Source organism: Nycticebus coucang, chromosome 21, assembly GCF_027406575.1.
Source record: "Nycticebus coucang isolate mNycCou1 chromosome 21, mNycCou1.pri, whole genome shotgun sequence".
Taxonomy (NCBI): Eukaryota; Metazoa; Chordata; class Mammalia; order Primates; family Lorisidae; genus Nycticebus; species Nycticebus coucang.
In genome coordinates this window covers 44,170,636-44,198,228 of record NC_069800.1, presented here as the reverse complement: position 1 = coordinate 44,198,228, position 27,593 = coordinate 44,170,636, and the positions used below count along the sequence as shown (strand labels likewise).

The following is a 27,593-nucleotide window of genomic DNA, read 5'->3' as shown; positions in this document are numbered from 1 at the left end:
GCCTGTGTGTCCTACCCTGGGCTGGCAATTGGGACCCGCAAGCCAGCCCTCAAGTGCTCCTTCTACTGGGTGAGCTGCAGAACCATCCTGACTGGGGTCAGGGAGAGACCTCAAGGGTGGACTGTGGCCTCGAAGCTGTTTTTTGAAGGCTGAATAGGAGTTTGCCAAGTTGCAGAGGGAGAAGAGCACTCCCAGCAATGGAAACGGCCTGGGTGAAGACATGTTGGTGTGGGAGGGCCCGGGAGGAGTCAGAGAGGGAGAGGGAAAGAGATGGACAGAGGAAGGCCCAAGGGGCAGAAATGGGGAGGGTGGGGGAGACTGGGGGAGACTCGAGAAACCAAGAGACACAGCGTGCGGCACAGAGGAAGAGAGACAGGAATTAGGAGACGCGAGACCCGGAGGGACACAGACAAGAGAGAAGAAAATCAGAAGCGTGGGACATAAAGAGGAGGGGTGATGGTGGAGAGAAAGAAACAGAAAAAGTCAAGACAGAGCCCAGAGAGCGCTGCAGAGCCCTGGCAGAGAGAGGGCAGTGGAGAAAGCTGGTGGGATGCAGTCCCGACATCCGCACCACCCACCCACACCCACCCCCCGACAAGCATGCCAGTGCCTCGGGCCGTCTCGGTCCTGAGCTGTGTGCATTGTCCCTGCTGGGGCTCTTCCCTCCCGCTCCCCCCGCATGCTCACACTTGGCCCTGCACCCCCAGGCACACGTGGGCCCCGAGAGGCCAGCGCCGGGTGCACGCACGAGCTCAGCCTGGCCAACACGGGCACATGCCCCCACTCCTGGTAGAACGCAGCCGCACAAGTTGGTTTTCAAACGCCCCAGCCTCCACTTCACCTCCTGTGTCCGTGCAGGACGTAAGTCGTAACATCCCGCACACAGCCAGAGTGGACAGACCTGCAGGCCCAATCCCACATTAATGCCCATGTATACACATCTGGGACACATCTCCAGGAAGTCAGGCTCACAGACCACTTGGACACACGCACGCACACCGACATCCAAGGGCACATGGATGCACAGACACCCATGAGCAAACACACACACACACTTGCCCACATGTACACAAAAGCAAACCCATCCAGGTGGCACTGCTACCAGCAGGCAGACTCACGTCCGGCCGGGTCTCTGCTACCAAGACACAAGCACACCCACGGGGTCTCTATTCTGACCTGGACATTATGGTGTATTTAACTTGTAGAAATAACACTGAACAGAGGAATGTCCAGTTTTTACAGCTGCTTTTAATTAAACAATGTTGTTATAGCCAGAGGTGACTCGGCATGCATAGGTGTGCAATCCGATATGTATTTATGTAAAATAAATTTCTTCCTACAGAGATGTTGCTAATCGTCTCTCCAGGTGGTAGTGGGGAGGAGGGAGGAGAGCAAAGGTCTTTGGATTTTTCTTCGGAATGCTCAGGACTTTTGTCCATCTACTCCTACCCTGCCCAGCACTCCTAGGGAACACACAAGTAGCACACACAGCAATATCCTAGCAGTGTATTTGGGATGGCCCTGTGAACACACCAGCAACTCCATACAGGCCTGACAATCCTACCCAGTCCCCTGAGTCAACTGCCACCATCCACCACAGGCATTTGAATCCTGTCCTCGTCACACCTGGAGAGTCCTAAGCTTCCCCTGGTGCTTCTCCCGGGTGTTCACCCCAAATACAGGTATAGATTGCACACACAGCCACCACCAATCTGATCATGTCATCTCTATCCTGGCCTGGAGCCCTCCAGCTACCCTAGAACTGCCAAAGGCCCTTCCACTGGCAGCCTGTTCTCACAAACCACCCCTCTCATTCTCCAGCACACAGAAGGTGTTGAATAAAATGTTGGCCAAACTCTGAGGTCTGTTTGTGTTTAATCAGACAGTATGCAAAGTATTTACAACCAATTCTGGATCCCCCTCCCACCTCCCCCCAAGCCTGGGCCTTGGAATTTGGGATCCCCAGGCCCTGCCCAGAGCCAGGGATCCCCCAGGCCTCTGCATAGTCATCTGAAATCTACAAAACACTGTGGGGTTTTAGGGGGATTTTTTTTGTTTTTGTTTTTTTAAAAAGGACAGTATTAGGACACCTTATAACAAAGGGCCTTGGACAGTTGGAGGGGATTTGAGAGCACGCTCGGGTAAGCGAGCCCAGGTATGACTGCAAAGGACGGGAGACTTGGGTAATCAACACATATGAAAGAAAAAGTTGAAATTTCATAGGCAGGCACTGCTCGGCCTCCTTCCCCACTGGCAGGGCCTGGCTGGCTCGAGAACCCTTGACAGCGGGAATGTTATTGCTATGACATGGGGTGCCGTGGGTGAAATGTACAATGTGTCTAGGGGACGGGGGCGGCGTTTTTACATGTTAAATATGGACACACATGAAGACACACACGTGCACACATACACACACGGAGACCCTTGTCAGGATGCCACAAACGTGTCTGCCCTTTTACAGATGGGCACACTGAGGCCCAGGCAGAAGCCGTCCAAATGAACAGCAGAGCCACGCCCGAAACAGTCGCCTGACGTTGCAGGGTTGGGCTCCCCGTGGATGTCCTGCCACAGGAGCTTGCAGGGACCATGGCCACACATGGGGCAGACACTACAGTCCAGAGATACAGCAGGGGCTGCCCAAGTTCACACGGCCAATCTTCATCCTCTTTTACCCCACCCAGTACTCCTCTCCCTTCTCATAAGTAAACGGGTACCAGGAGACCGGAGGCCAGACATTGAAATGTCACAGGACAAAGTGGGGAAAGGAGGACCTGGGGTTCCCTCCTGAGGTCAGGGCCAGGGCCTCCTAGCCTATTGGTTCTTCTATTTCTGCTTCATTGCCTGGGAGCTCACTCTTTCATGGCTAGCTGGCTCTGAAGGTCAAAAGCCATCCACATCCTGATTGAAGCCTGCCTCCCTACACCTGCACCTCCCCCCTTAGTCCCAGCTCAGCTTCACATCTGCCTCCAATCTCTTCCCCGACAACAGCCCAGTCGAGTGGGCAGCAGCTGCAAACTCACTATCTCTAACCCACCCTTGCCCCTGGGCTGTCCCAGTCTGTCCTTGATGCCTCAGAGGACGATTCTCATTAGTTCCTGAGGAAGACAGAGGAAGCACCAGGTTCCAATCCCACTTCAACCCTGAATTTCTTTGTGGCAAGTCACAACTCCTCTCTGGACTCAGTCTCCCCATGGGTAAAATGGGGGCAACTGACGATCCCTAAGGGTTCCTCAGATCTAAGAAGGGCAGGGCCTGAGGGGTGCTCATGGCACCCACCAGCATCACCTTGAACTCAGGCCCCCCAGCCTGGGAGCGACAGCAGAGGGGTTTGGCTCTGATGGCCTCTGCCTACAGATGTTTCCAAAGTGGATGGCAAGGGGTAGGGTGGCAGGCAGGCTAAGGGCCAGGGGCCCTTCGCTCCTCTTTGGAAAGGCTCTTTGGCCAGCTCTTGAGACAGACCTGGGGGGCGTGGCAAATAGAAAAGGAGCTCAATGCACAGAAAGAGGGTGCCCAGCCCCAGTCCAGCCACTCTTCCCGGCTCCTTCTCCAAAGACTGGTGAACCTAGGGAGGGAACCCAGGGAGGGGGCATATGTCCCAGGAGCTGGGACAGAGTCACTGTGCTGGCCTTGGCCCTGCCCTCACAGGCTCCAGCATGTCCCAAAGCCCTTCCACGCCACAAAAGAGGGAGGAGCCTGTCCCCTGGCAATTCAGCTCCACAGAGGGAGGGCCCATATGGGCAGGCAACAGGAGGCAAGACCCACATAAGGGGCCCCCCAGACCAGGATCCAAGCCGAGAAGTCCATCTGGCCCTTCCCGCTCCTAGAGGTTCTCTCCGGGCTGGTACTGGGGCTCAGTGGATGTGAAGTAGTCCTCCAGGAAGGCCTGCAAGTACTCGAAGGTAGGCCGCTCCTCTGGCTCCTTCCGCCAGCACTGGCACATGAGGTCATGCAGGGACTCAGGACACTCGGGTGGACAGGGCATCCGGTAGCCTCGCTCGACCTGGTCCAGCACCTCACGATTCACCATCCCTGTGGGCAGAGCAGGACATGGGGTGAGCCTGGCTCCAGTGAGAATGCTGTGGGAGAAGCTAAAGGGACAACAAAAGGGTTTCCTGCCTAGGACAGGCTGGACATGACGATAGGTAAGTCCTGTCCCCAAGGCTGAGAGCCCTGACCATGGAGAGAGCCTAAGATCAGATGCTCAACTACTTTGTTATTCAAATGGAGAAACTGAAGCATGGGAGGGGTGTGGCTGGCCCAAGGCCACTATGACAGAGGGGTCTGGGGACTAAAGATGGGCCATGGGGACACTGCTTACCAGGGTAGGGGACCCGTCCCTTTGTTGTGAGCTCTGTCAGCAGGATCCCAAAGGACCACACATCCGACTTGATGGTGAATCGGCCATAAAGAGCAGCTTCTGGAGCCGTCCACTTGATGGGGAATTTGGCACCTGCAGGAGCCAAAATGGTCAGGGAGGCTCATCGGTGTGTCATGACTGCTCTAACAGATAGCCACCATCCTCATCTCCCCGTGGCAGGTGAGGAAGCTGAGATTCAGAGCAGGATGTGACTGCCCAAGGCCATGCGTCACCCGCCACACAGCCCACACTCACCTTGCCGGGCTGTGTACTCATTGTCTTCGATGAGCCGGGCCAGCCCAAAGTCAGCCACCTTACACACCAGGTTCTCACCCACCAGGATGTTGGCAGCGCGGAGGTCCCGGTGGACATAGTTCATCCGCTCCACATATGCCATGCCTGAGGCGATCTGCAGACAGAACCGCCGGAGTCTGGCTTGAGGGCCACCCCACAGCCTTCCCAGGGGCACAGGGCACGTGACCCAGGTTGGTGTCACCCCCGGGGTGGAGAGCCAACCACACTCCCTGCCTCTGCACACTTCTTCAAGCATTGGCATGAAAAGCAGAAGCAGCACCCAGCGGGAGGAGAGAGCACAGGGCAGGGGCCAAAGGGAGGCACAAGATAAGATACAGCCGGGAAAATGCTGTGACCATGAAAAGACACCTCCACTGACCCAGAGACACGGATAGGCACCAGGTCCTGCCCACTGTTCCAAGTCCCATCTCTGAACCTCAGTTTTCTCATCTGTCAAATGCTAATAACAGCCAGTCCCTATTACTCCTGGTTGTGATAAGGATTAAATTTTTAAAAATGCTTGTAGAGCACATCTTATAGTATTTGCTGAGTGACTAAATACCTTTACAGAGAAGAAAACTGAGGCTTGAGGTCCCACCACAAGTCAATGATTCCTAATGCCCAGGTAAGGACCACCACTCATGGCAGCAGCGATACACAGGGCAAGATCAATGAGGGGGGTGGGGGTGGGGAGCAATCAAGTCAGGCTTCCTGCAGGGGGCACTCAAGAGGCCAGAACTAGGTAAGCCAGATGGGTCTGGGTGCTTGAGAGCTCATGGTGTGGGAGGCAGTGGGGGCTGACTCACCTGAGCAGCCATGTCCACCAGCTGAGGCAGCCGCAGGTACTTGCCTGTCTCCCCCTTGAGAAAGTCCAGCAAACTCCCTGGGCAGAAAAATACCAGCTCTAGCCCCTACCCTGTCCTCCCTGAGCCCTGAAGCCCTGACTCTCAAATCCTGTCCACCCAGGCAGGCTGGCCTGGCTTTAACCAGCACAGCAGATTATATGGAAACCCAACTTGGATTAAAGTCTTACTCGGCGTGTCATTCGAAAGACAAACAGGAAGGAAAACAACCCAATGTCCCCCTCCAGCTGGACAGATAAACTGTAGTATATGCATACAATGGAATCCTAGTCAGCAGTAAAAAAGGAATAGACTACTGACAGACGCAACAAGGGTGAATCTCAGAGGTAAAAGATTCCATATGTGAAGTTCTAGAGCAAACAAAATGCATCTGTAATGATGGAGGCAGATCATTGGTGACTGGGGTTGAGGCTGGAGGGTACCATCTGCAAAGGGGTACATGGATCTTTCTGTGATGGAGATGTTGATGTCTTGATAATGGTCAGGGATGCACAGAGAATCCATTTGTTAAAACTCACTAACCCAGACACTTACATCATGGCGCAAGAGTCACCATAGGGAAAATTTAACAATACATATCTTGGACAGTGTTCACCACGAGTGGGAGAGAAGACTTTGTTTGTATATAAAAAGAGGTATAGAATATTTTATAAGTATTTTGTAAAATTTTGTAATGAATATTTTGTAAATAAAGGTATATTCGGCTACAATTTCCCATTTTCCCTATGTATAGCAACTTCTAAGACGTCCTGTAGAATGGGGGTATCTTATTGTATGTAAATAATACCTCCAAAAAGTGGAATTTTGAAAATAACTAAGTAATTTAAAAATTAAGTCAAGGTCAACTTCATTGTTGTCAACTTGACCTAGATGCAGCTCAGCGTCGAGGGTTGAGGGAGTTCTCTTTTAGCCCCAATATGGCAAACAGCTTTAGGAAACCAGAAAAATGGGGGAAATAAGATATACCATAGGAAATCATTTAAAAAGTGAAATGAGGAAGGCAATCCTTGGTTTAACTTTCCACTGATGTGAGAATCTGATTATATTCCGATCCACCTCTGAAGATGTACATCCTAGATTTGGGGGGAAGTGCAGCTTGTACCCCATCTGCCCTGTTGTGAACAGCCCTATCCGTGGAGGCTGTCCAGCAAGGGGCGGTCCCATGACCCCATGCAGGCCTCACCCTTGCTCATGTACTCCGTGACGATGTAAATGGGCTCCTCAGACACCACTGCATACAGCTGCACCAACTTCTCGTGCCTCAGTTTCTTCATGACCTGGGCCTCCTGCAGGAAGGCCTCTGGAGACATTGTGCCCGGCTTCAGCGTTTTGATGGCCACCCTGGTGGTGCCGTTCCAGGTCCCTATGGGGGGAGGCATGCAGGCTGCCTCAGCAGAGGACCCTCTGTTCCTACAGCACAAGGACCCAGGACCACCCTGCCTGGGTGCCAGTTCCAGCTTTGGCCTTCCTAGCCATGTGACAAAGCCAGTCAAGGCCAGTCCCCTTTCTGTGCCTCAGTATCTCCATCTGTAAAATGGGGACAATTACACGGTGCTCCTCATAAGGCTGTTGCAAGAATTAAATGAGTCTCTATAACTTTCTCAAAAAACAGTAGCTATTGTCAGGACTCTGACTTTCAGGAATGTCCCCCAAAGGGGCTCCAACTCAACTGCTCTCACTCCCGGGTAATCATGTTCCTTCTGAGCAGGGCATCAAAGGTGCCTCAGGTGTCCACAAATGGAATGGGCACGAGCTGGGGCCAGGGGTAAGGAGGCGATGCTCCAGGGGACAACTGAGGCCACCAGACAAGAGGTTGCCTCTGGAGCCCACAACCCCTAGAAAGTGCAGCTCTGCACCAAGCACAGAGGCATGGAGGTCAAACTGGCCAGAGTATGACTCCTGCCCCTGCCTCCTGCCACAGTTTCCTCACCTGGAAATGGAAATCCCATTGGGCCTACCTGTGGGAGCTATTTGAGGGTGAAATGCTTTCAGCCATCAGGCCAGGACCACTGTGAGCTCCGTGAATAATGTAGCTAGCGTTTTACTATTATGTGGTTTTTAAACTGGGGACTTTGGGGGAAGATGTGTTCTAGACCAGTGTGTTTAATCTGGGTACTGGTCCCTGCTAGGCTGGAGCATTCTTTAATGAGTGGCCTTGGGCCCATTCCTCCCCACTGCCAGGCCTAGATCTAAGGGCTGGGGCTCGGGCCCGTCCCTGTGGCCCTCCTGGCCTAGGCCATCTGGGGATCTGTACGTGGCCCTTAAGGAGTGTACCTGGAGCAGCCAGGGAGGAAGAGAGACCCTCCCTCCAGACACCACCACATGCCCAAGCCAGGATGAGTTTTGCAGTCCCCACAATGGCCAAAGCTGTGGATCCATCCAAGGGGTGCTCAGGTCCTCTCCCTGCTCGCCAGCTCAAAACCCACACCTTCCCTTCCCTGACTTGGCCAGTCCCCCAGTCTCCAGGCCTCTGGCCCTGCACTGCTTCCCCTAAGGCAGTGGTATTTTCATTGTTAAAAAGGAGTCGTGACCCACAGGTTAAGAACCACTGCCCTAAGGAAAGCCTCTCCCCTCTCCTCAGTCAGCTCTGAAGAGAGGAGAGGAGACAGTGATACCGAATGCACGCTGTGGCTCGGACGAAACAACCTTGGAAACAGCAGACTATGCTCCCCTGATAAAGCCACAGACTTACAACTGTCAAGGCCACCTCCACCCTGGCTGTAGCATTCCTGTGTCAGCAGAAACCAGCCGGTAGAAGAGGGGCCTGAGTTTTGTCACTGTTAAATGGTGTTCATTTTCAAGGACGGTTTTGCTGTTTCTCCAAGGTTAGACAGGAAATCACTAACAGGCACAGAACATGCCAGACCCTAAGCTTTTCAGCGCCCCAGCCCCCGCCCCACAAGCGGGGGCTGCCTTTCCCATGGCTAACAGCTAACATGTGGACACACACAGGCCGTGTGTCTCACAGTCCCACGATGGGTGCTATTATCACCAGCCCCATTTTACACTTGGGAAGACTGAGGCTCGGAGAGAGGCTGCCTGGCAGGTCTGTGGGGAGCCAAGATGCCTGACTCTGAGCAACTCTTAATAAACAGACATGACGGTCTGCAGGGGTGCCGAGCATAGCACTTGGGGAGCTACACCCCAACTCAGTGCCAGTGGGCACTGGGGTGCTCTATATTTACAACAGTGCTTCTCTGTTCAGCACAGGTGACTAAAGGAAAGGGAACCAAGGTAGCCTTGAGCTTCCACGCAAGACAGACATCTGCCTGGTTCTCAAGTGAACCCACCCCACCCAACCCCGCAGGACCACGGTCTTTCTTGAGGGGCAGGGCCAGGCCTTACCCATCCACACCTCTCCAAAGCAGCCCTGGCCCAGCTTGACCTCAAGCCGCAGTGACTCCCGAGGGATCTCCCAGGCATCCTTGGCCAGGCCCTGAGTCTGCGGCTTGGACGTAGGGCACACGGTGGTGAGGCGATGGCATAGGCCGTCAGCGTGTTCTGAGGATGTAGGCAGGGGAGTGCAGGTCAGGAGAGGCGTCTGCCCTGGGCCTCCCTGTCCAGTTGTGTGTGCATCCCCACTCATAGTACATACGCAGGCTGCCTGCAGGCCAGGTGTGATGGCTATGTGTACACAGCCCCCCACACCCTGGCCCACAGTGCTCTATGCACCACATCTGCTTACTGAGTCATTCATTCATTCATCACACTTTAAGGCAGTGTTCTCAACCCTCCTATTGCTGTGGTCCTTTAATACAGTTCCTGTGGGTCGTGACCCACAGGTTGAGAACCACTGCTTTAAGGGGAGTCAGGGACCCAGTGAGGAAAAAGTCTACAGGAACCCATCCTCGGAGCTCATAGCCAAGGAAGAGCTCAATCCCTCCCCTCCCCCCCCCCCGCCCCGCCAGGGTACCATGCATGTGTCTGACTATGTCTAGGACGGGACAGCTGCGTGTGCAACAGCAGTAGGGCCCGAGTCCTGGGAGGCTTCCCAGGAAAGTGGCAGCTGGGCTGGGATTTGGAGGAGGGAGAGGGGCTAAGTAGGGGAGAGCACTCCAAGCAGAGGGCAGGGCCTGTGCAGAGGCTCTCAGAAAAGAGATGAGACCACACAGGCCTCAGAGCCAGCAGGGGTCTTTATCTTAAGATCCCAAGATAGCCCCTGGAGGGTTCTGATCTGTAGGAACAGGACCCTACAGCGGTGGCCAGGGCAAAGAATGGGGGTGATCCTAGGGGAAAGTGGGAGGCCCAGCTAAGGGGAAGAGGCCGGGGGTGTGGAGTAGACCACACCTACACACAGAGGGCACAGACACACGCAGGCCTCTGACACTGCAATCCACAGGGTGGCTCAGGATGTCCAGGACGGCAGGCCACACCACTGCACCAGGCCCCACCTCCCCACCCTGCATGGTGGGCGCCGCACGCACCGTGAGCCCCTTCAACTACTCTCGCTCCCACACTCTCCCTCTTTGCTGCTACAATCTAGCCACCCCCTCCTCCTCTCCCAGCAACTGGTTCAGACCGGTCCTACTGTGGAGACAAATGGAGACAAATGATACCAGCCTTTGTCCCCTCCCTCCCACCAGCTCACTCTGGTGTTCCTCAGGGCAGCCCCCTCCACACCAGCCAGCTACAGAGAAAGAGGAGGAGAGCGAAGGCCAGAGGGGCAGGGGTTGGGGAGGAGGGGGTTAGGGAGAAGGGGAGCAAGGAGGAGGAAGAGGAGAGGGGAGGAAGGGAGACAGGAAGAGGGAGCTTGGGGGAGGGAGGGGAAGCAGAAGGAGCAGCAGACCTGGCCTTCCAGGATAACAGAAGCCCTCAGCCCCTGTAGGCTCCAAAGCCCCTTCCTCAGGGTCTGCAGCTGAGGTCTCAAGACCCTTCCCATTCCCCCAGGGCTTAGCCCAACCCCCACTGCCGGCAGCCCTGGGCACTCACTGGAGTAGTAGGCCACCAGCTGCTGCAGGCTGTTGAACTGGGTGCGGGAGGTGATGTAGAAGCCGCCACTGTCCAGCTTGCGGATCTTGTAGTGCTTCACGTTGAGGCCCTTGGCGTTGTCAAAGTCGGACACAGAGAGGCAGTAGGCACCTGCAGGGCAGGCCCAAAGGTGAGTGTGACCACCCTGCCAATTGCCCCCAAAGGCCATGGCACCAAGCATTGCTCTGTGCCTGACTGGCCCACCCTGTCTCTCAGCAACCAGCTCTGGGGCAGCAACCCAGGCAGAGCCAAGTGAGCAAAGAACAGGTGACCAGAGTGTCCTGCCACGCACCCTGGGCCTTGGCAGGACCTCTGAAACCCAGGTGTGCATCCCAACTATGTGACCTTGACAAGTCACTTGCCCTCTATGAGCCTCAGTTTCCTCCTCTGCACAAAGGGGGCACTCCCAGGATGGCTGGGAAGATTCAGTGAGACAACATATAAGAGGGCCTGGCAGGTGGTAAGAAGTCGGTAAGTGTTTGCTGGGAGGCTGGGAAGGGCCCCACATGGCTGTGTTTCTCTGACCTAACAGCTTTCTCTCTCTGGGTAGGCCCACAGGGAACTGTCTGTGGCCTGCTCATTCCTGAAGACAGGCCCAGGCTCAGGCAGAATGGGGTGGCTGGCAGAGGTGACAGCATCATGGGTAGATCATGTTCTAGGTGAGGCCTGAAGGCTGCCAAGGCCAAGCAGGGCCAGCCCTGGTGGCTCCTTTCCTGTTTCCTTCAAGCCTAGATAAGCTTTTAGCTGGAAAAGTTTCCTCCCCCCAGCAGGCCCAGGTAGAAGCCTCTGTTAAGCTGAGCCCAAAAGATACCTGGGTGGCATCAGGAAGGGGGATTGAGCCCCAGAGGTGGAGCAGAGGCTCCAGAGGCCAGAAAAAGCCCTTCTCGGGAACTTAGCCTGCCATTGTGCAGACATCAGAATTGAAGCACACCCCTTGCAGCCCACAGACCTTCCTTTGGATAGTCCTCAAGCAGAGGTTACAATTCCAGTGTACAGTTGGGGAAAATGAGGCCCAGAAAGGAAATGTGGCTGGCCTATGGTCACCTAGCAAGACAGACACAGAGCTGGCACTCAAGCCCATACCCAAGGATCTCAAGCCTGCATTGGGCAACCATGATTTTCTGCAGATGGTCCAGGCTGTGTGCAGGTAGAAGACACAGGCCTGAGGCTGAAGCCAGCCCTGACCATGTGTTCACACACACAGGCATGCCGTGCCCAATGGCCACATGCTTACACAAGCACACGCTCCCCAGACCCCCAGGCACAAGGACAAACTGCAACAATTCACTCCCACACAGCAACACACAATTCCACCCCCACGTGCACACACACACATGCCCAGACCTACACGCAGCATGCACATCTGTACACGGCCACACAGCTGCTCATAAACGCACACGCACGACATGGATGCTCTGCTTTCCCAGCTCCCGCTGAGCCCCAGGCCCACAGGAAGCGGCCCAGCTTGGTTGCCATGGTGACGAGGCGCCTGCAACCCACTTTGAGAGGGGCTGGAGAGAAAGGGGATGATCTTCATTCTCTGGCTGGGGGGAGGGTCAGGAGGGGAGCAGGGGCCAAGACTGTAGGACATGGGGGATGCAAAGCCAAGCCCAGCACCCAGTGCAGCCCCAGAGCCCCTGGGAAGGAGAAGAGGGGGCCATTGCACTAGCACCCACTCTGGGAATAAACCTTTTGCTGTGTGACGCTCAGACCTCCTGACAACCTATGCCCACTCGTCGTCTGAGAAAACTGAGGCCAGAGAGGCTAAGCTTCATCTTTCACTGCATCTCTGAACACCCCAGATAACTGTGGTCCCTAGATGTACCTCCCTGTCTTTGATCCTGCCATTTCCACCACCTGGATAGCTCTTCTCTTCCCACGCCATATACCAAACTCCTATTTACTCTGCAACACCCAGTTCAAACCACCCATAAAAGACTCAGTTTCCATTGGTCAACAGAAATACCCATACCTTTTGTGGTCTCACTTTCTCGTACTAAGAAGGTTCCTCTCGGGTTCTCAGTGTTGAGCAGTAACCTCTCGGACTCTCGTCTGGTGATCTTGCCAAAGTACCACCTGGGGTGGGAGGGAGGTGGGTGGTGCCAGCCATCCAGGCTTCTGCTTATTCACAGTGCCCCTGCCTGGATGTGGCTAGGGCCCTGGGCAGCCAGACCTTCCACCCTAGCCCAGGAAAGACTTTGCACTGGCAGGAACAGAGAGTAAATATACTCACTCCTCGGCCTGGATGGAGTCAGAGGGCGCCACATAGTTGCTGGGGATGTAGCCTGTCTGTCCGGTGCTAAGCGAGTGGGCCAGCCACCAGTCTCCCTCTCTGAGCAGAGCAGAAGGAGGAGCAAAGGAGAAGGGAGCCATGAGCGGTGAGCCGGTGCCCGTGATCTTCCTAGGTGCTGTGCTAGGGCCCCTTGATGTCAAATGAGGCCCAGGGGGGCCAGCTTGAGTTCCCACATTGTGCCAGGGCAAGTTAGCCTTGAACTCTGCCCCTCCCTGGCCTAGATGCCTCTTCACCTAAGCTGGCTCAGAGGGGCTTTGTCTAGGACTGTGGCAGGACTGACTTTGAGCAGCCTGAAGGCAAAGTCCTGGGACAGTAAGTAATCTGCTACCTTTCAGATGTATCGAGACATCTCAAGATGCCTAGAGCTGCCTTGGAGTGAGGGAGTGACCTCCCTGTCCCTGAAGGCAAGCAAAGTTATAACAAGAGAGAAGATTCCTGCTGGAAATAGTCAAATTAGACCTACAAAGTCTCCCAAGCCCTGAGATTCAGAAGCCCAATCCTGGGAGCCAGTGAGACATGAATGGGGCCCAGGGACAATTGAGACCCCACCCTGAAAACTAGAGCAAATAATTATCTCTGTCACAAATCATGGGTCACATCTAAAGGGCTTCTTGGCTAAAGACTTCAGACCTCCTCCTGCAGCCTACCACCTGCAGGGGGAAACTGAGGCCACAGGGAGTTGGGACTTGCCCAAAGTCACACAGCAAGCCATGTCAGAGGGGGCTAAGGTGGCAGAGCCCCAATGCCCAGGGCACATCTATGCTAACTGCCCGGTGGAGAGGAAGGGGTGGAGAGGGTGCGGAGGAGGGGCAGGAGGGGTTGGGGTCAGGTCCCCTGGGCCTGGTCTGGGGCAGGGTGGGGTGGAAGTACCTCTGCAGCCATCTGAACGTGAACCAGGTCTGGCTGGATCGGGGGTCCCGAGACAGAGGAGGGAGGAGAAAGCGAGAGCCCAACAGGAGAGAAGAGGCAGAGACGGGGGTGGTGAGAGGCAAAGAATGACAGGAAGAGCCAGGGAGAGAGCGGGAGAGCCAGGCGGTGCTGAGGACGGGACGGTGGGGGCGGGGGAGGGCAGCCACAGAGGCCTCACATCCACAGCAACCAACAGGGACAGGGAAGGTCCATGGGGATTGGGGGGGAGTCACTGGGCAGGCAACCTGAGAACTAGGGACCCTCTCACTCCCACTGTACAGATGGGAAGACTGAGGACAGAGAATCAAAAGCCTTTGCTCAAGGTCACACAGCCAGGCCCCAGCCTCCAGCTGAGAAGGAACCCTCACCTACAGAGAGTGGTGAGGCTGACAGCTTGCTGAACTCTTTTCAATCCTAGGTGGCCTTTGGACCTCACCATGACCCTGAGATCATCTGTACGAATAGGTTGTCCCCCAATCCCTTCCAGAATCCAGAGAAAGGACCTTGCCTACAGTTACGCCATCTGAACCCTGGCACCTGTTTGTCTGAGCTGCCCCTGGCCACATTCTTCGGTCCATTTTAAAGATGAAGAAGTTGAGGCCAGGAGAAGCAAGGGGGGAGCTCTCTGAGGACCTGTCAGATGCAGGTAAGCACCACAGACCCCAAGGATCAGCTGGGTGGGCCAAGGTGAACCAGAGGGTGTGGGGTCCCTTCAGATGGAATGAGCCAAACGGGGTTCAGCTGGGGCTGTGTGGGCCTGACTCAGTTGTGTCATGGCCACACATGTGCCCATGTTCAGTTGGGGGGACAGCTCAGTGCAGTCTCTGAGCAGGAGGGGTTTCCCTGGAGGGGGAGGGGGAGTCCCTTCCCAAGGAAAGAAGCCCATGGATGCCCAAAATCTCCATCCACTTCCCTCTTGGGAAACCACCCAAGGTATACACACTTGTCTGTCTCTTTGGACCCTCATGACCACCCTGCAAGGAAGGAAGGCAAGGTTCTACCCCCGGACGAGGGAACTGTGGCTCAGAGATGTTGAGGGATCACCCAAGGTCACACAGCACCCAGCACTTTCTTTAGAGAGTTGGAGAAACTGAGGCACAGATAGGGAGGGTCAGGGACTTGCCTGAAGCTATAAAACAAGGACTCAAGTCATAGGGAACAGATCTCTCAGATCTTTCAGTCCAAAGCCTCCATTTTACCCCTGAGGAACCTGAGCACAAAAGGGCAGTGATTTCCCCAAGGCACACAGTGAATCAATGGCAAAGCAAGGGTGAGAACCGGTGCCCTTGGGTGCCCATAGGCAGACACAGTATGCCTTCCAGGAACTCACAGAGATTGAGGCCCTCAGGAAAGCCAGCAGAAGACGACAGAACCTAAAGCACCAAGACTAGGCCAAGGTGTAAGGTCAGAGGCTGCACAAAGAGGCTGCTCGGCCAGGTGCAGTGTAAGGCCAGAACTTTGTGAGGCCAAGATAAGAGGATCGCTTGAAGCCAGGAGTTTGAGAGCAACCTGGGCAACATAGTGAGACCAGTCTATCCCCATAAATAAATTTACAAAATAGAAAAAAGAAAAAGGAGACAGCTTAGCAAAGCCAGAGTCTGGAGGCTGCCCTCTGAGAAGCCTCTGCCCCCCACACAGAATGGATGTCTGGCAGGAAGCACATGTCCAGTGGCCAGCCGAGCAGGGCCCCAGAAGCAAGAGGAGTTTGGCTGACATTACCCAGACTTCAGCAATCAGAGCTCCCAGCTTCCCAACATCAGCCCAGATGTGAGTTTGGGGTTTCACAGTCTACTTTGAGAGTTTTATTTCACAAGAGACAGGGAAAGAAATACACTGCAATTTTGCTAAAGGACACACAAGGTCCAACTTCATTCTAGCCTTTGACTTTGGAGGTGTCTGAGAGCTTGAGCTCCAGAATTGGACTGCCCTGGGCCACATCACAGCTCATCCCTTGCTGGCTGTGTGACTTTGACGCCTCCACATCACACCCTCCAGTCTCAGTTTCCTCCTCTGTCAGATAGGAAATAGTCATGCCTCCCTTAGAGGATGGAAAATGTCAGAACAGGGCTGCTGAATACGCATGAGCTGTTAGTATCCGAATTTGGCTAAACAAATAAAAACAACCAAATCTGTATCTCTGTAGTGCCTCTCCCTACTCTCTAAAAATGTCTTTAAACCCAGAGCAGCACAGTCCCAGTCGCCAACAAGGATTTGCTGTGTGACCCTGGGTGAGTACCATACCCTCTCTGGATCTTTTTTTTTTTTCTTTTGAGACAGAGTCTCACTGTGTCATTCTCGGTAGAGTACCGTGGTGTCACAGCTCAAAGCAACCTCAAACTCTTGGGCTTAAGTGATTCTCTTGCATCAGCCTCCCAAGAAGCTGGGACTACAGGTGCCTGCCGCAATGCCCGGCTATTTTTTTGTTGTTGTCATGGGCCGGGCCAGGTTCAAACCCACCAGCCCTAGCGTATGTGGCCAGTGCCCTAATCACTGAGCTATGAGCGTCGAGCCCCTCTCTGGGTCTTAGTTTCCTCATCTATAAAAAGGAAATAATACTCAGGGATTCTCCCACTCAGGCAAAGTGTGTAAATAGACCACATTGAGCTGGGGCTCAGAGGAAGCTGAGATAATTGCTGTGATTATCATCAGAGCCTCAGTTTGCCAACCTGTGAAATGGGAGCACCAAGCCCTATCTTCCCATGTCAAGGGTTTGGAGGCTCAAACCTCCCTCAGATGGCTGTGATGGGATGTAACAGCAACATCAGTCTGTCAGGTTGAGGAGTTTTACTGCATCCAGTGCCTTCCCTGGGGCCTGATCCTCATGAGATGGGCAGGAAGAAGGAAAGGAAGGAATCACACATCCCCTGCTCAACCCCTCACCTTCCTACATGTGGCCAGAGGAGAAAGTGCTAGGCCTGGAAGCCCTGATTTGAGACTTTACATCTCAACTGCTGATCACTAGCCATGTAATCTCTGGCAACTAACCTCAGCTCTCTGAGCCTCAGGATCCTCCTTATAGACTTAATCCTGTGGCCAGCCAGGCTGGCATGTGGACCAGGGCTGTGGCATCTTTGGAACCTGGGACATGATGCCAGTTTGCATCTTGATATTAACTCACTTGGACTATTAGGACAGTTAAGGGTGTTCTTTGGAGACTGCAGACATGCAGGGACAGCTGGGTGTGTGGCCAGCCAGAGCCTGACAGTCCCAGGCCTGAGGCTGGCCAGGGCCCAAGCAGTGCCAGGCAATCAAGTTTCCAAGCCCCAAGGCCTAAGAGTGGGTGAGGGAAGGGTGAGGCCAGGGCAGACTGTGGAGGAGGACATGAAGGCAGGGTGCTTGGAGGCTCTAGTCCTGAGGTGCCCCCTGCCCTGGAATGCTCAGGGCTGTTGCCTGGCAGTGCCTGCTGGAAAGCTCCCCCAAAGAAGATGCTGGAATTTGGGTGGTAGGAAGGAGCAGTTCGTGGAGCAACCCAGTAGGGTCCTGACCCTTGGAAACTCAGACACTAGGTCTAGCAGACTTCAGACCCCATTGGGCTTCTTCTGACCCAGGGCTACACAGTACCCAGGGCCATTTGGCAACAAAGCCAATGGAGTGTGGTCTTCATCTTAGAAACTTGACTGCCTGGCACTTCCTGGGCCCAAGCCACCCTCAGGCCTGGGGCTGTCAGGCTCTGGCTGGCCACCCCCAGCTGCCCCAGCTTATCTGCAAACCCCAATAGATGGGCTCATCTTCAAGCTCTCCACCTCCTTTGACAGCAAGCCCAGCCCCCACACATGGGGGGCGGCCCATGCTAGATTCCCTCATGCATACAGAAGGGGAGGCACGAAACAATAATGAACCCTAAATAGCCATGGTGGTCCCTGGGTGACATATGAGACCCAATCGCCTAAATTTGGGTGGCCCATCTTCCACTAAGCACCACTTCCCCAATCCCCTTCTCTCTCTTTTCCCTCTAGCACCAGCCCCAGCTCTACTCCAATTCCCAGCTTCTTGCGGGGATTCTACTTCAGCTGAGCTAAGTGTAGTAATACGAGGAAGGGTGAGAAAGGGCTCCTTAATCCACCCACCCCACCCCCATCGGGGCCCCTCACTGCTACGCAGGGGTTTCCCATGGGTAAGACTCCATCTCTTCCATCCTCCTAGCAGCCCCAAGCCTGGTCAAACATTCCCTGACCCATCCTAGAAGGCAGGAAAAGGGGAGGAAAGGGGCTAGACAAAGGAGTGGGGGCAGCCTGCCCTCTGACTCTGGTTAAGAGGGGCAGAATCAAAATTCCTTGAGCCTTTGCTGACCCTACATCGTTACTAAAGCTGTCACCTACACTGAGATGCCCCTAGCACTTCAAAGCCACAGTCCTGATAGGTCCTCCCCCTGCACAGGCCTTTCCCTCCACTGGCTCACTGCACCTCCTCTAAGCCCTCCTGCAAGGGGCATGGCTCCAAGGGCTGGCCTACCCCTCCAGCTCTGCCCCTTCTAGCTGTGTGACCTTGGGCAAGTCACTTCACCTTTCTAGGCCTCAGTTTCCTCATCTGTAAAATGGAGCAAATGAGATTTCCCACTTCTCAGGGCTGCAGTGACACAGAGATAAAATAATGCAACTTAAAACACTCAGCACAGGACCTGGCTCACACACAGAGCACAAAAGTTGCTCAGAGCACTGTTATTCTGTTCACTCATCCTGTTCACCAGCTGGCCACCCGCAATGTACTGAACAACAGGTGACATGGAGACTTGAAGAGAGGAGACCAGAGAGCAACCCTTGAGGAGCTCCCAGTTTAGGGGAAGCAGATGCAAAGAGCTGGTGACAATACAGGGACTGGAGTCAGGACTCTGACATGTGGGACGTGGGGGTGGGGGGGTGCTAGGAAAGTCCCTCGCCTCCCCCAGAGAGCAGCTTGAGGAGGGGAGAGAGCCACAGCCCAAGTTCTAATCCTGGCTTTGCTACTTGGTAGCCATATGATCTTGGACAAGGACCTTCAACACCTCTGAGCCTCAGTTTCATGAGACAGGCCCCTCCCCCATTGCTAGAGTCCACTGGACTGCAGAGAGGAGCAAATGCAGGGAGGACATGGGCAAAGATGACTGGCGCAGCACCTGGCACCTGTGTTCCCTTCTGCCTCACAGAGAAGGCAGGTCTGCACTGGATCTTGAGGGACGAATAGGAGTGCACTAGGCAGAGGCTGGAGAAAGGGCATTTCAGGCAGAGGGAATAGCATGCACAAGAAAAGCGTGGCATGGACAAGCAAGACACACTGGCAGATGGCGCACATGTCCCACTTCCTGAGCCAGGCCTTTGAGGACACTCAGGGATGGATCAATTCTCCTCTACCCTCTAGAACCCCCCTTCCCTGCACCCCCCCAAAGGTATCAGTCCCCTCCAGTCCCCACCCTCCCTCAACTTGCCCTAGTCAAGGGGTGGCTGTCCACCACCTCCACCTGCCACACAACTTCCTTGTCCTTCCTTCAAAGCCCTGACCCTCCCAGGCCCTGTGGCCACCACCAGAGGAAGGCACACTGCAGGGATTCCAGGAGCTGACCCCAGTTTCTGCCTGACACTTGGCCTAGACTGGGGCAAAGGGCTGGCTCCCCAGCTGCAATCTGGCTTTAGGAGGGTGTGGACAAGGTCTTTTCTACCCAGGCCTCACTGGGCTCAGCACTGCACCCTGCATGCAGCTGGCACTCAAGGTGGGCTGAAGGGTCTGAGTGGGGAAGAGCATAGAGAAGAAGTGTGGGGAGGGTCCGATGGAGGGTGTGGCCTCCATCTCAGCCTGGCCCAGGACCAGGACCAGGGCAAACTGGTGGGGGGTGGAGAGCAGCCAAGGGAGCCAGAGAGCACAGTGAGGGATACTGGCGGTCTAAGCACATGCATGCAGACGGCACCCTCCCCACCAGCGAAGCACTCCCCCAGTCCGCCGCCCACGCAGTGTGTACACACCTGACATCCACCTTCCTCCTAAGGGCCAGCGAGAGAGAAGCAGAGAGAGGGAGAAGCTGAGAGAGGGCTGGAGGGAGCAAGCAGAGGCAGGGATGGGGAGGGGTTCCCTGCGGCCAGGGAGGGGTGCCCAGCCGGCGGGGCAGCCAGAAAGGACAGCAGGTGCTGCCAAGGGCGAGAGTGCAGCAGGTGCCTGGCTCCACACTGCCCTCTGTCGACGGCTCCTGTGCAGCAGGAACCCTCTACTGCGAACCTCCCCTCCACACACACACACCGCGTCCTGAGGGGCAGTGGGAAAGGGGTACACTCACGTGTTGTTGACAATCTGGAGCCGTTCCCCTTTCTTGAAGGACAGGTCAGTCTCCGTCCGTGACTCATAATCATAGAGAGCCACAAAGGTGGTCACTCCGCCTGCAGAGAGGGGTGGGTGTGTCAGTGAAGCAGGGTGGGATGGGGTGGGGGACTCGGGGGAAGGCAATGTCTCCTACACACCACCAGTGCCCTGCCCAGAGACATGGTCACACTCAGTGGGGGTCCACGCTGTATGCGTGTCTGTGCAGTGTGTGGGGGTGTGAGTGTCCCTTCATGTTGAATGTGCCCCTGGTCTTTAGAGGGTACTGAGGGTTGGCTAATCTGTTTAGCATCTGTCTTGTTCATAGAACCAGAAGTCCCCAATAATAGGCATCCTTGTTTTGTTCCCAAGAGCCTGGCACACAGTGTTTAAGACGGAACTACAGGCTGAATAAGCTGGTGGCTGCAGAAGGCCCTGCGGGAAGTGTTCTCTGTTTCTCTGTAAGTGACACTGGGTGCTTCTAGGGGTCTGGGAAGACTTAGCTCCAGGTAACTGTCCCTTGAAAGAGGTCCCTTTGTCCCCCCATTTTAGTTACAACCTCCACCTCCACACATGCCCCAGTTCCCCAGTTCCCTCCCTCCCCCACCGTTTGGTTTTGTTCCTCCACACAGTTGCCACCTTCCAACACCCTGCACAATTTCCATACCTGTTCTTCACTTCTCTCCCCCAGAGGGGTTTGTGAGAACAGTCCTGGCACATAATAGGAACTCCACGAATATTTCTTGAACAAATGCATGGGTGTGTTTGTGAGTCCATCTGTCTCATCTGGGTGTGTGTCTGTGTCTGAGAGGTCCACGCCCGTCCTTGTGTCTCTGTGTGTATGTTCTAACTGCACGTGTGTGGATGTGTGCTCCTGTGACTCGGAGTCTTCACAACGGTGTTCCTAGCTGAGCATGTGCCTTATGTCCCCTGCGCGTGTCTCTGCACAGGCTCTGGCTGCACTGCGTGTGTCTTTATCTGAGATACGTTATCCGTGTATGTGTATCTGTGCATCCACGTGTCCCTGAGTGTGTTCCTATGTGCGTTGTGTGCCTGTGTCTCTGTCTCCGCTCCGCCTGTGTGCGTGTGCCAGCAGAGGGCACATGTTCGTGGGAACATGTGTGTCTAGTGTCCCCACCACATCGCCATCTAAGCGTCGCGGGCCCGGGCTGCCGTGCCCACAAAGCGCCAGCAGAGGGCGCAGGGGCGCATCTGGGCGCTGTCCCAGCCTCAAACACCCCCGTGCAGTGGGGCAGCCTTCTGCCCGGGTGCCACGCGCTGGTTGCCCGTCCTGCCTCTCTCCCGACTCGCCCGGGGAGAGAACAATGCTGGGCCATGGGACAGTAGCCTCAGGCCTGGTCCCCGTTGTGCCCTTCTCTCCGGCAGCGTTCCCCTGCCTGGACAGTCCGCGTCTGATTCACCCCCAAAGGCAACGCAGAGCGCTTGACGCTCTACAGTTCGTAAAGCCCTTCCACGCCCACGGCCTCCAGGCCAAGTAAGCCACAGACTCTTCCTCTTCCTGAGAGTGAGAAGCAGGCCTGGCCAGGAGGGACGAGGACGTCCCCGCACCACCACCCCAGGCCCACTGACCAGCCAGCGGCCCCGCCCTCTGCGGGGAGGTGACCGTGTCCGAGGAGTTGAAACCTCCGAACAGCTTGGGCTCGGCGGCGGCGGGGGCGAAGGCTGTGCTGGGGCCGCGGTGGCCGTCGGCCGAAGCTGGCTTGCTGGGGGTCTGGGAGGTGGGGAAGGCGCCCCCGCCGACAGCGTGGGCGTTCTCGGAGGGCTCCAGGCTGCGGCGTCGCTGGCTGGCATCCTTGGGCTTGCTCTTGTTGCTGCCCATGATCCTAGCTGGAGAGGAGAGAGGATCCTGGGTGGAGGAAAAACTCTGCGAGCAGGAAGGGCTGCCTGGGAAAACTGAGGCCCAGTGAAGGCGGAGTTAGCCTCCCAGAGCCTCAGTGTCTTCATCTGTAAAACAGGCATAATGATGGCACCCATAAAACGGGCTTCCTTGGCATAGGGCCAGGCAAGAAGCTTCATGATCAGAAGCCCTGACCTCCTTCACCTCTCCCTTGAGTCTCTGTTTCTCTCCTTCTTGGGCAGGGACAGTATTTGAGTCATGCCCATGTACCTATCACCTAGCTCAGAGGAAGGGACTCACTGGGGGTTTGATGAATGAATGTATGATTGACTGAAATTGTCTAACACTGGGAGACAACTGGCAACCAAGCCAGCAACACAAAGTGGGAGGTTTAAAGGAGAGATGGCTGTGAGCTCACTCTAGCCACAGGGCCTTTGCACATGTTGTTCCCAGTGTCCTAACTACTCTACCAGGGTAACCTGGCCCTCCTTCCATTCTCTGTTCAAAAGTCACTGCCTTAAGAAGTGTTTCCCAAATCCTGGCCCTGGATTAACTTCTGCTGACTTTTGTGCTTCTCCTTATTTTTAATTATTTTTAAATTCATGTGATTATATGATTATTGTCATGGCCTTTGGTCTGTCTTGGTCACTACTGGTGCCTAGTACAGGGTGGTATACAGTAGGTGCTCAATAAGAAGTTGAGTTAAATGAATGTCTATTCAAGAGTTAAGAGATTTCTGAGCCAGGAAGCTAGGAGGTCAAGAGCTCAGGAAACACAGAGGGAACCAAACTGAAAACTCCCAGTGCCCACAGCCTTGCCACCACCACCCTGCCTCTCACTTCCCCATCCACAGGCTCTCGGTAGTCAGAGATCCCATCAAGCCTGACTGGGGTTTCCCCACCCATCTTGAGCCCTGACAGGGCCATCGTTTTACCTGGTGGAAAGCAGGGGCTGTCCCAGAGGATCTGGGAAGCAGCCTGGGGTCTTGGCACCAACACCAGGTGTGGAGTCAGGGGTTTCAAACTAGAGGCCCAGCTCCACCTCTCCTTGCTGTATGTCTCTGTCCAAGTCACTTCCTCTCTCTGGGCCCCAGCGTCCTCATCTGCAAAACAGGAATAAAGCAGACATCTCAGGGCTGCTGTGAGGGTATGATTAGAAAGAGAAATTGTAACGGTGCTCATTCTTGGCTCACTATTCATCAGGGTCTGACTCTGGTAGGCCCAGTGCTAAGAACCTCCCAGACCTGAAACATCCTTCAACCCTGCCAATGCATTTTAAGAGCAAGAGTGAGGCAGGGTATGGTGGTGAAGGTGGGCTCCGGAACCAGACTCTCCAGACCCAGATCCTGGCTCTGGCCCTAATCAGCTATGTGACCTCACTACTCAACTTCTCTCTGTGCCTCATTTCTTCACCTGTAAATGAGAGAGTCGTTGTGGTAAGTAAATGCGACAATACAGAGTGCCAGCAACATCTCAGGTCTCCCTGCCACACCAGCTATTATTGATATTGTGTGATTCTGGACACACCAGCAATGTGGGTTCCAATTATTCTCCAGGGGATGCTGAAGACCCCAAAACCAATCCAGAATTTCCTCTGAGAACCCAATGACAAACAGTCCCCTTGACTAGTTGGGGCCTTTGGCAAGGCTATTTGTCCTGAGTGCCAAGCCCAGCTCTGCCACCCTCCTCCCCATGTGAACTTCAGGCACCCTGAACTCTCTGGGCGTTAGGCTGCCAGGCTACACAATGGGGGGTGTGGTCTGCATGCTCCCCAGGGACCATCTAGCTCAGACACCCTTGGGGAGACCTGCTCAACAGCCCAAGGGAACACCAGGGCTGCTTGGTCAGTGGGCTGAGGACAAGGAAGGCCAGTCTTTATAGCAACCCATTCCACTACGGTCACACAGCCCATCAGCACTTATACTGTTGGTGTCCCACAGGACCTGCTGAGCTGGCTACCTACAGCCCCAGGCCTGATGGAGGCTGAGGCCCGGTCAGCCACCCCACACTGCTCCCTGGTGCACCGTTTACAGCACCAACTAGCAGGCCCTCTGCTAGTCACTACAGGAAGATACAGAGATGAGGGGGACACAGGTCCTGCCTCAGAAGACGCCATAGTTGGGGACTTATTTGTGGGCTTTGAGAGGAAATAAAAATTATAAAAATGAATTTTAAAGTAAAAACAAAATTTAATACATGCATATATAAAGAACTAAGAGCTCTCGCTTTCTTTCAAATGAACTAAATGATAAGAGTGAGCTCCCTGTCACTGGAGGTAATCAAAGACAGGAAAATGGATACTCGGCTCATGTGTCATGAAGGGATAGGGCAAGTCAGGGCTGGACCTTGAAGGTCCTTCCTACATCAAAAGAATGTATGTGCCTTCTTGAGAAGGAGCAGGAGAAAAAGACACAGCCCCTGGCCTCTAAGCTCTTAAACTAATGAAGAAGACTGCTCCCCACTGGGGCATTCAAAAGAAGCATAACAGGACCTTTCAGACCAAGATAAGGGGACCTAAGCCTTGGTTTGTGGAGTTGGGTTGGTTTTTGTTCTTCTGCTTGTTGGTTTTGGTGGTTGGTTCCAACTATACAAATGATGTGCGTGTGCACGTGTGTGTGTGTGTGTGTATGTAGAGGCCGGCAGGTTGCAACTAAAAGCCAGCATGCTGGAGCACTCTCTTGTAACTGAATCCCAGTCTTGCCACCCCAGGGGGGGACCCCATGCCTCAGCTTCTTCTCTGTTAATCGAGGATAACAATCCCCATGTCACAAGGCCATTGGGACCATCCATGAGAAAAGTACACAGAATGTGCTTAGGACAGTGAGGCACACGGCTAGTACTCAACAAAATGGTAATGTTTTATCATTCAGCATGTATTCTTTGGGAACTCCAGGAACTAAAAAAAAAAAGAAAAGAAATGCTTCATAATCCTGCCACCTGGGCATGACGGTGTGTCTCCTTCCAGCATCACAGGAACACACAACTGTAAACAAGACTGGGATCAGTCTAGCGCCCTTGACTGTGAGTTCCCTGTGGGCAAGTCCTTTCTGGATCCATGTCCACATCCCCAGAGACCAGGATAGGCCTGGCACCCACCAGGTGCTCTGGAAATAGGTACAGAATAGACAAAGACCAACTGAGCACTGATGTGTCATGTGCACCTTGTTTCCTTCCTGGAATGCCACACTGTAGAGACCAAATAGCATTCCTTGATACTCAAATACGAGAGATCTGACCCTCCACGGGGCCCTGTTCTTGCACATAGTGACTCATCACATCCTCATGATAATCTAGGAGGTAGATACTAATGATCTCTTTATTTTACAAATGAGGCGACTAAGGCACAGAGAGGTTGAAGAACTGGCCTGAGGTCACACAGCATGGGTGAGAGTGGAAAAGAAAGGGGAACAGGAAACCACACTGAGTGTGTGAATCAGGAATCAGTGTCTGCTCATGGGGTCCAGAGGGGGAACTCTTGGCCCCACCTCCTACCCTTGGGACCTCCCTGTCCCGTGGAGCAGCCAGATGCCCTTGGTAGAAGTGAGTGAACAGAGAAGACAGCCGAGCTCAGCTCCTGCAGAAAGCACCAGATTCCAGGCTGTGCTTGGGGAAGGATGACTCATTTAGGATGGGGGCAAGACTCAGCAAGGCTGCTGCCCTGTGATGTGTGACCTTGGCAGAGAGGGCCCTCCTTGCAGGGGCAGAGCCCCTGTCTTCAGGCTTCCTGATTTGGGGGCCCAAATGCCCAGTCACCATGAGTCTCCCGCTGAAGAAGGGCCCATCTCCCCACATCTCTTCCTCCACTGCAGCCTCCGGGGTAGAGATAGATCCTTGTGGGGGTTGGGGGGGTCAAAGGGAAGCAGTGGGGACCCTGTGCTGGGGATGCCTGAGGTTTCCCAGGGAAGATGGCCCCTTTCCTCTGAGGAGTCACCCGAGGCAGCGGCCTGCACTATCACTCCCTAGGAGAGGTACCAGGATGCAGCTCCCCAACACGCCCACGATGTCCTGAGTACTAGTGCGATGCTCCCCAGGGCCCAGCTGACCTAACCTCTCCAGGCCTGCATCCCACCCCTGCTTCTGCACACACACTCCTCCAGTCATTCACCAGATATTTACAGAGCACCTCCTATGTGCCAAGCCCTCTGCTAGGCCCTAACCAGGTAGAGCCCTGGGTATGGTATCTCCTCCCTGCACACATCTCTATTCCCTCAGGCCAAGGCCCTGACGTCCTAGGCCTGGACACAGCAGGGGTGGCCCCTTCCAGCCCATCCTCTTCTTGCGGCCAGAGGCATCTCTGTGAAGCACACAGACAACTGGAGGCCTCCCCTACTTAAAACTCTCCGCAGAAAACCTGTAACAGTCTAAGTGTTCATCAGAGAACTGCTAAATAAATGATGCTGCAGTCACGGAGTGGAAAGCTGAGCAGCTATTAAAAAGGAGCTTAAGGCGCGCAGGCCAGGGGACGCTGCAGACTCGTGACCCAGAGCAGCTCGGAGCCGGTGAATAATAGCTCTTCAAGTCTGCAATAAAAATGGCCTCCAATAAAACTACATTGCAAAAAATGGGAAAGAAGAGTAAAAAGGTTGAAGAGGCGGAACCTGAAGAATTTGTGGTGGAAAAAGTTCTGGATCGATGAGTAGTAAATGGGAAGGTGGAGTATTTCCTGAAGTGGAAGGGATTTACAGATGCTGATAATACTTGGGAACCCGTAGAAAATTTGGATCGTCCAAAATTAATTGGAGCATTTCTTAATTCTCAAAAAGCTGGTAAAGAAAAGGATGGTACAAAAAGAAAATCTTTATCTGACAGTGAATCGGATAATAGCAAATCAAAAAAGAAAAGAGACGCTGCTGACAAACCAAGAGGCTTTGCCAGAGGTCTTGATCCTGAGAGAGTAAATGGTGCCACAGACAGCAGTGGAGAATTAAGGTTTCTTATGAAGTGGAAAGATTCAGATGAGGCAGATTTGGTGCTGGCAAAAGAGGCAAACACGAAGTGTCCTCAGATTGTTATTGCTTTTTATGAAGAGAGACTAACTTGGCATTCTTGTCCAGAAGATGAAGCTCAATAATTGTTTGCATTGCTTTTTATATATATTTATATGTATAAAAAAATCTGGGTCTTGGGAGTGTGAAGAAATAACTACATTCTAATAAATCAAGTTTGATATGTTCATTTTGAAAGTAGCGCTGGGAGAGTCGTTAGGGGCTTGCATCAATAGCACTGGTTACTTTGAACAAACAAAAGCTTTCTCTAGTTGCTTCCTTTATCAGAAAAAAAAAAAAAAACACTTGATACCATGGTATATTATTTCCTCTGCATTAGAAAACAGCTTTTCTAAATACTAAGGAAAATTTCCATAGCCATTATTCAGTAAGAACTTGTGTTTAACTCTTTGCCTAAGGACCATTCTGGGGTTGTTTTGTTTTTTTTTTAAATTTGTTTCTGTATGTGTATACGTGACATTCATATGTAAATGATTTTCTTTGTTTTTAAACATTCACCAAAACAAAAATCACAGGTGAGCCCAGGTGTCTGCAATACGATCCTTCTGAGCAATGTAATAATAGAAAATTTTCCTGAAGCCATAATGTTTCAAATTAAATAGTTGATTCTTAATTCGACAATTTAAATGGATAATTTAAAAGCAGCCACGTCAGAATCTATATCTGTAGTCATATAGATGCAAAATTGTGTTTACAAAATTTCTAAAAGGAAAAGCTTTATCATAACCAATAACCTACCCACTCACGTGAGGAAACTAGACAAATCCTGGTGTGTTCTAATGAGG

General features: G+C 53.8%; 1 protein-coding gene and 1 pseudogene across 5 annotated transcripts in view; one reads left to right on the top strand and one right to left on the bottom strand.

Moving 5' to 3' along the window:
* Positions 1-1,858: 1,858 nt before the first annotated feature.
* SRC (SRC proto-oncogene, non-receptor tyrosine kinase) overlaps positions 1,859-27,593 on the bottom strand; it is a 54,781-nt gene continuing 29,046 nt past the window's right edge. For 4 of the 5 annotated variants that reach the window (XM_053574209.1, XM_053574208.1, XM_053574210.1 and 1 more), the window contains 13 exons: positions 22,738-22,905; positions 21,536-21,793; positions 19,926-20,025; positions 19,618-19,635; positions 12,716-12,814; positions 12,455-12,558; positions 10,444-10,593; positions 8,860-9,015; positions 6,698-6,877; positions 5,458-5,534; positions 4,613-4,766; positions 4,319-4,450; positions 1,859-4,029 (listed from right to left, as the gene is read on the bottom strand). In XM_053574209.1, coding sequence (XP_053430184.1) covers positions 3,821-4,029; positions 4,319-4,450; positions 4,613-4,766; positions 5,458-5,534; positions 6,698-6,877; positions 8,860-9,015; positions 10,444-10,593; positions 12,455-12,558; positions 12,716-12,814; positions 19,618-19,635; positions 19,926-20,025; positions 21,536-21,785 — 1,629 coding nt within the window. In that variant the 5' untranslated portion in view covers positions 21,786-21,793; positions 22,738-22,905 and the 3' untranslated portion in view covers positions 1,859-3,820. The remainder of the gene's footprint in view (positions 4,030-4,318; positions 4,451-4,612; positions 4,767-5,457; positions 5,535-6,697; positions 6,878-8,859; positions 9,016-10,443; positions 10,594-12,454; positions 12,559-12,715; positions 12,815-19,617; positions 19,636-19,925; positions 20,026-21,535; positions 21,794-22,737; positions 22,906-27,593) is intronic. The other variant, XM_053574211.1, reaches the window with a different exon arrangement.
* On the top strand, positions 3,780-27,038 carry LOC128573798 (chromobox protein homolog 3-like; annotated as a pseudogene).